This window comes from Pteronotus mesoamericanus, unplaced genomic scaffold, assembly GCF_021234165.1.
Source record: "Pteronotus mesoamericanus isolate MK-2021 breed Mesoamerican mustached bat unplaced genomic scaffold, CSHL_Meso_final scaffold_174, whole genome shotgun sequence".
NCBI classification, from domain to species: Eukaryota; Metazoa; Chordata; class Mammalia; order Chiroptera; family Mormoopidae; genus Pteronotus; species Pteronotus mesoamericanus.
The window spans coordinates 17,194,866-17,206,918 of record NW_026555309.1 but is presented as its reverse complement, the minus strand read 5'-3'; the positions used below and the strand labels follow the sequence as shown (position 1 = coordinate 17,206,918).

Sequence of the window (12,053 nt, the reverse complement as noted above, 5' to 3'; positions counted from 1 at the left end):
TTCAATATATAAATAAATGTAAAGCCATCGGCTATGGACAAAATGTTTATATTCCCCCCAATTCATATGTTGAAGCTCTAATCTCCACTGTGATGGTATTTGGAGGTGAGGCCTTTGGGGAGTAATTGTGATAAGATTAGGTTCATGAGGTTGGAACTCTCAAAATGACATTAGTGCTCTTGTAAGAAGAAGAAGAGACATGATACCACTTCATGAACACACACCAAGGAAAGACCACATGTGTCCACATTACAAAGATATCTGTGCACAAGACAGGAAGGGGGCCCTCACCAAGAACTGTATCTGCTGTCACCTTGACCTTGGACTTCCCAGCATCTAGAACGTTGAGAAGCAAATGTCTGTTTAAGCTATCTAATCTATGGTATTTTGTCTTAGCAGCTGGAGCTAAGACAATACCCCTTATTTGTGGATTGAAAGACTTAATAATGTTAAGATGTCAATGCTACCCTAACTGATCTACAGAGTCAATATAATTTCTATCCAAGATTCTAATAGTGTTTTTTTCATAAATAGAAAAATCCATCCTAAAATTCATATGACATCTCAAGGGACCCCCAGTAGTAAAAAAAAAACCCAACAAAAAACAACACCTTGAAAAAGAATAAAATTAAAGGTCTTACACTAATTTCAAAAGTTATTACAAAGTTACACCAAATCAAAACAGTGTGGTACTGTCATAAAGCTGCCTGAACTGATCAATGGAATAGAATAGAGGACCTAAAATAAACTTGGCTATATACGGTCAAATTATTTTTGACAAAGTTGCCAAGACCATTAAATGAGGAAAAGATAGTCTTTTCAACAAATATAAAATCTGGATATCCACAATCAAAAGAATGAGTTGGACCCTTACCTCATATCACGTATAAAAACTAACTCAAAATGTATCAAAGATCTACATGTAAAAGCTAAAACTATAAAACTCTTTAAAGAAAACATAGAGGAAAAGCTTCATGATGTTGGATTTGGCAACAGTTTCTTGGACATTACACCAGAGGAATAGGTAAAAAATGAAAAAATAATGTGGACTACATCAAAATATAAAAGTTCTTTGCATCCAAGGACACAATCAACAGAGTGAAAAGGTAACCTATGGAATGAAAGTAAACATTTGTAAATCACATGTCTGATGTGGGGCTAATATTCAGAATATATTAAAAAGAACTCCTAATACTCAACAACAAAAAACAACTTGATTCAAAAATAGACAAAAGACTTGAATAGACATTCTCTGAAGAATATAAATACAAATGACCAATAAGCATGTGAAAAGACGCTTAGCATCACTAATCACCAGGAAAATGCCAATCAAAACCACAATAAGATACTATCTCACACCCTTTAAGATGACTACTATTAAAAAAAACATAAAATTACAAATGTTTTTAAGAATGTGGAGAAATTGAAACCCTTGTGCCCTGTTGGAGGGAATGTAAAATGGTGCAGCCACTGTGGCCTATTTCCTCTGCTTATAATAGCTGCCCAATTTGACTTTAGGGTCAAGTTGCTTGGTGCAGCAAGACAGTTTCTCAAAAAATTAAAAATAGAATTACCATATGATCTAGAAATTCCACTTCTGGGTATAAGCAGTATCTGGAAGAGATATTTATATTCTCACGTTCATAGCAGCATTATTCATAATAGGCAAGAAATCCAATGTCTATCAACATTGAGGGATGAGTGGAGAAACAGAACATAGTATAAACATACAATGAAATATTATTCAGCCTTAGAAAGGGAGGAAATTCTGACACATCATACAACATGGATGAACTTTGAGGACATTATATTAAGTGAAATGTCAACCACAGGACAAATACTATATGATTCCACTTATGTAAGTACCTACAGTAGTTGGATTCAGAGACAGATAGTAAAAGGGTGGTTGCTGGGGGCTGGGTAATGGAATGTTATTGTTTAATTGGGTTTGTTATTTAATTAGAGTGTCAGTTTTGCAAAATGAAAAGAATTCTGGAGATGAATAGTGGTGACGGTTGCAGAAAAATGGGTATGTACTTAACGCCATTGAACTGTACACTTAAAAGTGGTTAAGATAATAGATATTGTTATGTGTACTTTAAAATACAATTAAAAATAATTAGCAATTAACTATTGATTTAATGAGAATATATACTGGAATTAATAAACAGCCAATTTTTGAAAGGAAATATTTAAATAAAGTTATATTTTCTATTTAAATTTAAAAATATTTGTTACATATAATATTGTTAATTTTACAAAAACAAAGCTATTTACAATTTAGCATGAAACGTCCATCTAGTTGCCAGTTTAAGCTATGGATATTAGATTTCAAAACAGCTATGCCTAAACCAACAGATACTCAAATCTATGAGGAATACAAATTATTTAATAACACAAGTATTAAATAATGCAGTATGCCACCACGTACAACTGCTGTGAGTAGCATGCCTATTTATGAGTACCTTCAGAAAGAACCACACACTGGAACTTGATGAGAATAAAAAAAAAATGGATGTTCAATACTTCTGGGAAACAATACCTCATTATGCAGCGTCTATTACATTCATGCTCTCTGAGAGAAAAGATTTGACAAGTTAATGAATTTGTCTTTTCTTCTTCAGTACTTCCATTCCTCAAATCTTCGCGCTCAGGGGCAGTGTCTACATTCACAACCTCCAGGCACAGTCTTCTCCCAAAGGCAGGACCTGAGGAGTAGTGTTTCTTTGGAGCCAAAATGGCATTAGCCTGAAAGTGGGGGCTTTGAGTCCTGAGCCATGCTGTGCAGGTCCTGAGTGCTAGGTTCCTGGTGACAGAAGAGTCCATAGATCCCTTAATAAAGTTATTTTTGGTGTGTGTTTGTGATATGTGGGGACCTCTGTGAGCACAAGGGCCCTCTTTCTTAAGCCAAAGCATGGCAGTATTCAAAACCTACTTTCTATTTCTCAAAATGCAAATGCACCAGTTAGATTGGATCTACCAAGACAGTGAAGGCTAGAAGAGTGACTAGCCAGAGAGTTTATGTTTGTCTCAGGGGATACTCGAGTTTGAATTTTCTAAATTTCTGCCACATTTTATCAATTTTGTGAACTTGCAAAAGTTATTTAGGAGCTGTATATGCAGGTTTTCTCATTCTTAAAATGGGAATTAAAATAGGACTTACCTCATTGCATTGGGTGAGCATTATATGGGCACATGCATAGTATGAAGTTCTTAGCAGCTTAATTGGCTCAGGATGATTATTAGCAATAATGGCGATGGTTTGGATGACAAGGCAGAGCTTAGGCATAATTCATGTTCTGTTACCATCTCTGAACAGACTAGTTGGAACTTATAAGGAATTAAGAGAACTGATTGGACTAGGGTGTGACTTTATCATCAGGATCTAGACACAGCTAAATGCTCTTGAAACCTGGAAAATAGAACAAAACTTTCTAAAGTACTTTCAAGCTCACCTTTAGTTGTGAGGCTGCTTGAGCAGATCTGGAATGGCCACCAATGATATTAAGGACATGAGCACTGTTAGGATATGCTGCAAATGTGAGAGTGTTTAGGTCAAGTTTCAGAGCCACAGGGAGGCCCTCATGTCCAGGGAAAAGATCTTTGCCTGAAGTTGAGTAATTGATAGAAAGGCCTGATCAGACGAGAGCGGAGTTCATGCGTCTCGTTTGGTGTACAAAGGTCCATTAACCATTGCCCTCCACCACTCCTTTGCTGAGCTGTGAATCATCTAAAGGAGAGGAAAAAAAAAACTTCAAAGGTAATTTTTTTCTGTTTCAGAAACAGTTTTGGGTTTTCCGGTTTAACAGAGTTGAGAAGTAAGCTTGCATCATTAATTTCTATGCGAAAAAATTTCTTCACTTCAAATGGCAATTAGTGGTAACATTTCTATCTCATTGTGATGAGATTTTTATGCTAATCATCACATAGCAGTAAATTAATCATTTGGGCACAGTTAGAGAGGATGTATATTTCATGAGACAGATATAGATATCAAGATTTGGCTGATATTTACTCAAGGTAAATGGGAAGCACCGCAAATTATTATGAAGGGAGCATACTGAGCAAATAGGACTGCGTGGCAACCAAGTGCCTGTGGTATAGATGTGTGAGGACTGTCAAAACACTCTGGGTGTCATTTGTGTAATTACTGTGAGGAAGGCGGAACACTCGGACAACTTAAACGCCAAATCATTCAAACACACTACACCCCTCAAAACCACATCTTAACAATGTGAAGGTCAAATCAGCAATCAACCTCCTTTCCCTCTCATCCCCTACTTCTGTTACAGAATTCACCCTTTTCACATTATACAATATTTAAATGGGTTTCTCTTCTCAATTTGCAGTTAAGTCTACTCAGACAAATGAATCAGAAAAGCAACTTGACCCTAAAGTCAAATTGGGAAGCTACTGCAAGCAGAGGAAATAGGCCACCACTCAAATGATACATCATTTCTTAGCAGACAGTTTCTTTCACAACGATTTGTGGAAAATAAGAGAATTGTGCCTTAAAAGCACCTATAGCTATAGCATGTGCCAGGCTCCACAGTTGGCTGGTAGCATTTATGATGTGCAGGTGGAATTGTCATGAGAAAACACTATATAGACCTTTTTTTTTTTGCATTTCTTCTTCTACCCTCCTATTTTCCCAACTGCCATGTATTTCTCCCCTACTGTTAATGCTACTGATACCCATACTCACCAATTCACTCTCCCACCTGCTCATATTCACAATGTGCCTCGACACAGCCCCTTTATACTCCTCCAGTAAGGTGGCAGTAAATGTCCCAGTTAAGAAAGGGTCCATTTCTGCTATCATTTGTCCCTCTATAAGTATTTTTTCCAGAGAAATAGAAAATGTTATGGGAAAATCAAAGATATGGAATAGGATGCATTTCCTTAGAACCACCTCTAGGTGTATAGACAGTGGGGGTACAATCCCAAACCCTATACAGAAGAAGGAGGATGAGGTGGAGAAAGGATTAAGTTTCCTAGAAGGAATAGGTGGGCACAGTGATTCAGGATGCAGTTGGTGGCAGAGAAAATGACTTTTTCCAGCTGGTGGGAATTTGAGAGTAGATTACAATTTTGTGACAATTTTTCTCTTTCAAGTTTTTCTAAAGTTTAAAACTGTGGAGGGATCAGTGGAGAATACAAAATGGACCTCGTTTTAGGCTTCATGATCTGTAGGGATGATCTAGGAATGCCTGTCATTCAGGGCTGATAAGTAGAAAGCACAATAGTTCCAAGACAAGGGAGGTAGAGGTCCTGAGTGTGGCTGTGCTCCTATTGAGGAAGAATCCCTCTCTGTTGATCTTGAAGGAAATGGAAGAAACTAGTTTTGGACCTGGACAGACACTTCTCCAAGGACATACAGAGGGCCCAGAGGCATAGGAAAGGATGCTCAGCATCACTAGCCATCAGAGAAATGCAATTTAAAACCACAATGAGATACCACTTCACACCGGTCAGAGTGGCCATCATAAACAGATCAACAAACGATGGGTGCTGGTGAGGCTGTGGAGAAAGGGGAACCCTAGTACACTGTTGGTGGGAATGCAGACTGGTGCAGCCACTGTGGAAAATAGTTTGGAATTTCCTCAAAATGCTAAAAAAATGGAACTGCCTTTTGACCCAGCAATTCCACTGCTGGGATTATACCCTAAGAATCCCCAAACACCAATTCAAAAGAACGTATGCACCCCAATATTCATAGCAGCACAATTTACAATAGCCAAGTGTTGGAAGCAACCTAAGTGCCCATCAGTAAATGAGTGGATCAAAAAACTATGGTACATTTACACAATGGAATACTACACAGCAGAAAAAAAGAAAGAGCTACTACCCTTCGCAACAGCATGGATGGAACTGGAGAGCATTATGCTAAGTGAAATAAGCCAGCGGGCGAAAGATAAATACCATATGATCTCACCTATAAGTGGAACCTAACCAAAAATACCAACAAACAAGGAAAATATAACCAGCAACATTGAAAGAAAAAAGAAACCAACAAAGTCAAGAGGGAAGGAGGGGGGTCAGGGCAAGGGAAGGGAAGGGTCGAGTCAGGGAACATGTATAAAGGACCCATGGATAAAGCCAAAGTGGGAAAGGATTGAGGGAGGGAGATAGGAGAGGGGGACAGGGGAAAGTGGTAGCAGGAAGGTGGAGACAAATGTATTGAACAAAAAAAAAATTATTTGCTTTTATTTGCTTTTTTTTGATGTGTCTTGTAATTTTTTATTGAATACTAGGCATTGTGTGTGGAAGACTAGTAGAGAGTGTTCCCAGGATGGATTTGAATCAATATTTTTGCTCTCTAAGACCCTGTAAATATTATTTAGCCTCTCTGAGTTTCAATACTTTTACAGCAAAACGTGAACAAGCCCTAATTTCATAAAATAGTGTGAAGTTTATAAAACACAAATGTAAGATAGTATGATCATTTACCTGGTGATAGACCTTAGTACTCATCTGTAATAAGGCAGTGGGATTATACATACTTGAGTTTTTCCCTAAACGGTGACATCTTTTTTCTTCTTAATTAAAAAACCCATATCTTAATAAAAATATACAAATTAGAAAATCAAATGCCTCCATACATTCAATTGAGACTATACTACAATTTTATGTCTCTTTTATCTTTCAAAAAATGACATAAAACAAAAAATTAGTATCATTGTATTTGATTTAATATTCATAACTACCCATAAAAAGATCTATCTAGTATTCCACTTTCAAAGTAGAAATGATATTTTTTACAGGTGGTATGAAGAAATACCCCCACTGTGACTTCTACTTGATTTTATGTGCAGGTAGAAATGAAGTAATTACTTATTTTAGAAACAGATAATGTGGAATATATCAGAAAAGAGGATAATAATATGAAAAAGTGTATGTTTTGAAAATGAATCAGATACAATTGTTAGGTGAATAGGGATTTCCTGAAGCTGAAGCCCCAGATTCCTGGCTAGAAAGGGCAAAAGTGCCTTCTTTCTTGCTCTTGCTAGGATCTGGGCAGCATTTCTTCCAGGTCTGCAACGACGTAAGAGACAACAGCCCAAACAGCGGCAGCAACACTCATCTCCTTTGGATCCATGACAGTCATTGTGTCTCCACGGGTGTGATGGAATGAGAAATATTTATACAAGTCATCAAGTAGACTGGCTCCTGGGGAAAAAAGGGGAAGATTTCTCTTAGTGAAGGATTTTGTCAGAAACTGCTGAATAGCTGCTCAGAAACCTCTGCCACTCGCCTCTGCTTCCTTCCTGCCTGCTCCTACTATATAGGCCACAATGGCAAAATACATATCCAGCCTCTCTTGCAGCAATAAAGAGCATTTTGACCACTAAGATGTGAGTGAAAGGCCATGGGAAAGCTCTTGGAAAGCCTTTACCAGACAAAAGAGCCTGGCAAATTCCCTAATGATACATTAAAGGTAGATGAGAAGTTTGAAGCTATTGTACATGAGAGAAAAAAAGCCCACACACTAAAGATGGCAGAGTGGAAAGGCAGAGAAGCCTGGATCTGGAAAATATTGCTAATCCAAGGAACAAACTGTGCACTTCCTCCTTCTGGACCTCCTGCTAAGTGAGGGAAATTAAACCTTTATATGTTTAAGTAACTGATACCAGTGTCTTCATATTTATAAAAAGACAGTATCTTCTTTGTATCTGCAAGAGTATAAATTATGTACCTTTCTGGCCACAGAAGAAGATCAATACTCTTTTACTCAAGTTTTCCCCCTCAGATCATTCCTTTATTTCCTATGAAATTCCCTGGCGGCCTCCAAGGGCACCATCAGGAGTCTCTGCCCTACTTGAAAGCTGTTCTCTCACTGCAGTGAAGCCTTTTTTCGAGTTTGAGGCATGGAGCAGAGCCTCAAGGAATTGTTGCTGCCTCTTAGTCATCCTTCAGAACCTACTGGGCCCATGTTATGGACTTCAATGGTAGTTCTTTAGTCTCTGGCCTTGTTTTACTTACTTACTTACTTACTTACAGATTTATTGTGAAATATACTATACATACATAAGATTGTAGAGAACATAAATGTATATTATAAAGGGAGACAATATGAAAACTACACATATATGCATAATTCAATGCAAGGAAGATACTACCAGTGCCTTTGAAGCCTATTTTATGAGCCAGTGTCCACCCCAAACCCCCTTCTTACTACTTATAGATACTTCCTTCCTTCCAGAGGTCACCATCCTGTTGTGCTTCTATATTAACTACTTATACATGAATTGATACACAATTGTTCAGTATTGTCTGCTTCTGAACCATGTACTGCAGATGTATTTCTGTGACTTGCTTTTCTGCTCAACCATATGTAAAATTTATGTATGTTATTGTGTAGAACTGTAGTATTTTCATTTTTTATTGCTGTACATTATCTCCTTGTATTTATTTACCCATTTCCCCGACAATGGGCATTTACATTGTTTCTAGTTTTCTGTTATTATATGCTGCTGCCAGCATTCTCTATGGTCTAAAAAGAGGACTGGAATTGCTGAGTTATATAGTATGCATGTGTGTAATTTTATCATGCAATTCTAAAATGTTTTCCTTTGCAATTTATACTTTCATTGTCATATATGAGTCTTTCTCTTGCTTCACATCCTTTCTAGTGCTTGGTGTTGTCAAGCTAACTTTTGCTAATCTGGTGGGTATGAAATATCATCTTATTATGGTTTTAATTTTAATTTTTAAAATTATTAATGAGATTGGGTACGTTTTAACATATGTATTTTTTGTCATTTATGTTTTCTCTTTTGTGAACTGTTTGTGCCTTTGCCCATTTTTAATTGATTGCATATCTTTTCTTATTGATCTGTAGGAGTTCTTGATATATTTTAGATACTAATCTTTTGTTAGTATTCAGTTAGTATACATCACTTTCCAGTTTGCGGCTCCTTTTACTCTGGTGAATGGATGTGTTTTGGTGAGTAGATGTTCTTACTTTTAATGTGGTTGAACTTATGAATCTTTTCCTTGATGATTTTCACTTTTTACATCTTCTTTAAGAAACTTATCCTTACTCTAATATCATAAAAAATATTCTCTGATGTACTGAAATTTTTAAAGTTCAGTTTTTCATTTTAAGTTCTTCATCCATTTAAAATCGGAATTGATTTTTGTGTATGGTAGGCTTTATTTCATTTTTCATTTGTCCCAGCAAAGTTTACTTAGTACATCTTTTTTTTTTCACTGATCTGCAGTATCAATTTTTGCAATATATCAACTTTTGTTGTATGTGTGGGTATATTTTGGGACTTTCTAATTCTGTTCCACCAGTCTAGTAGTCTTTTCCTCTGGCAATACCACAGTATTTTAATTACTGTTGCTTTCTAACCTTTGTTTTCCAGTAGAGCACATTTCCTCTCTTCCTTCTCATTCAGGAGTGCCATACTATGTTTGACCATTCGCTCTTCCAGATAATGTTTAGAATAATTTTAAAATATTACAAAAGTGTTTTTTGAATTTTAAAAAAGGTTTTATTTATTTATTTTTAGAGAAAGGGGAAAGGAAGGAGAAAGGGAAACATCAATGTGTGGTTGCCTCTCACATCCCCCTTACTGGGTACCTGCCCCACAACCCAGGCATGTACCCTGACAGGGAATTGAGCCAGCATCCCTTTGGTCCACAGGCTGGCACTCAATCCATTGAGCCACATCAGCGAGGGCTATTTTTGAATTTTGATGGGAATTGTGTTAATCTATTTATCAACTTCGGGAAAATTAACATCTTTAGTTAGAATACTGTGTTCTTACTCATGAAAATTGTATTTTTCTGTTTAGGTCTTCTATGTCTCTAAAGTTTTGTAGTACAGTTTTGAATACCTTTTGTTAGTTTTCTTTCCTTCATGGTTTCAATTTTTTTTTCTAACTGTAAATTACACATTTTTAAAAAATTTGCATTTTATGTTTGTAGATAATTATTTTTAGTATTAAAGATATCTCATAAAATGGCAAGTGTTCCTTTATTTTCCTACACTCTGGATTAGTTTATATAAAATTAGAATGATTCATTTCTTGGTTATTTTGTAGAACATATGAAACCATCTAAGCCTAATGTTTTCTTTAGGGTAAAAATTTTAACTAATGATTCCCTATCTTTCCTGATTATTGGGTGATTCATTTTTTTGTATTTCTTCTTGAATTAGTTTTGGGAGTTACATATTTCTAGAAATTTACGAGCTTTGTCTAAATATTCAAAATAATTGTCACAAGGTGGTCAATAATATCCTTTTTTTATCTTCTTTAAAAAATGTCTCCAGACTCTATAGAAATGCTTCTCTTTTTCATTCCTGATATTGGTTATTGGTGTCTTTTTTCATCTTGCTAGCAGCTTGTCAGTTGTATTAGTCTTTTGAACAGAAAAAGAAAACAATTTTGGGTTTTTTTTAAATACTTTCTATTGTATAGTAGTTTTTCTATCATTGATTTCTACTCTTATTTCTAGTCCTTCCTTCCTTCTTCTTTCTTTGAGTTTATTCACTTTTCTCTCTAACTTTCTGAGTTCAGTGCTCAGTCTGTTACTTTGCAGACTTCTTTGTCACTAGCATGAGAAGTAAGGCTATAGTCTCCCCTTGATACTGTTTTACTATCTATATTTCTCTAGTTCAGATGAGTTATTTTTATGATCATTCAGTTCTACAACTTACTAATTCTTAGTTTGATTTTTTTTCTTTGATTCGTGTGTTAAAATGTGCTTTTACCCAATAGTTTTCAAAAGTATGGGGGCACCTTAGTTATTTTTTTCATTATTGATTTCTAATTTAACTGTTAGAGAATGTAGGCTGCATGTATAGATTCTCTGAATTTTGTTGAGGTTTTCTTTATGGGCTATTCCATTTTTATAAATGTTCTATATGTTAAAAAAGAGTGTGTTTTCAGTATATTGCATATGTCCATTAGATCAAGCTTGTTAACTGTGTTCTTCAAATCTTTTAGGTTCCTCACTGATTTATTATCTATTTGATCTATCAATTTGGAGAGAGGTGTGAAAATGCCCCTCTGTGATTTTGGATGTGACGATTTTTCTTACAGTTCTGACAATTTCATTTTTACATATTTCAAAGTTACACAATTAGGAGCACACGAATTTAGAATTACATCTTCCTGGTAAACTGGACATCTTTATTAATATGTAGTCATCCTCTTCATTTGTATTAATGCTTTTTGTCTTGAAGTCTAGGTTTCCCTGATATTCAATATAGCCACTCCTGCTTCTTTTGCAGAGTATTGACCTAGTAGGTCTTCACCCATCATGTTAGTTGGAGTCTTCCTCTGTCCTTATGGTTTTAGGGGTTTCTCTTATAAATAGTTTAAAATTGAATTTTAAAAATTTAATCTAAAAATCTTTGATTTTCAATTGCAGAGGAAAAATCATTTATATAGATTGTGATTATTGTTAAATTGGATTCATTTATACCATCTTAATTTTTGCTATTTGTTCATTTTGTTTTCTACCTTTCTTTCTTACCTTCTTTTATTTAATTTTCCCTCTTCTCATTTTTTCTCACTCTACCCATTTTGAAGTTAAACGTTGTTTCAATCTGTAAGTAGAGACTTTAGAAATCACAACTCACATATTCATCTCAATAAACTTAAAGTTAATCAGTATCTTATATAAGAACACTAGGGTCCCATGTTTTGTCTCTTGTCCTGCATGCACTCGCTGCTTATTAAAATCCACAGTCTAGAAAAACAAGTATTGACTGAGACCCTCAGACAAATACTAACTCGGCTCCAGAATTTTCTTAGCTATATAGATTCTCACCTTATCATTTTTTATCTCTAAGGAATTCCCTTAATTTGCCTCCTGCTAAGCCATGTATTATAGAAAAAACATTAGGGTTTTATATAACAATTATCTTGGGGGAAAAGAAAGTATGTATGAATTTCTGGTCTACCACATTGCCAGTGGTCTTTTCTCCCAATCCTTTACTTTCTGCCCTGTGGATTCTCTTATCATTATCTTCACCATACTTTGTTATAATGGATTGTTTCACATCTGTTTTTCTCCACTATATCGTAAACTCCCTG

General features: G+C 35.6%; 1 protein-coding gene across 1 annotated transcript in view; it reads right to left on the bottom strand.

Moving 5' to 3' along the window:
- Positions 1–6,233: 6,233 nt before the first annotated feature.
- Positions 6,234–12,053, bottom strand: part of CPQ (carboxypeptidase Q) — a 409,746-nt gene continuing 403,926 nt past the window's right edge. The window contains exon 8 of the mRNA XM_054590297.1: positions 6,234–7,170. Within this exon, the coding sequence (XP_054446272.1) occupies positions 7,007–7,170 (164 nt within the window). The 3' untranslated portion in view covers positions 6,234–7,006. The remainder of the gene's footprint in view (positions 7,171–12,053) is intronic.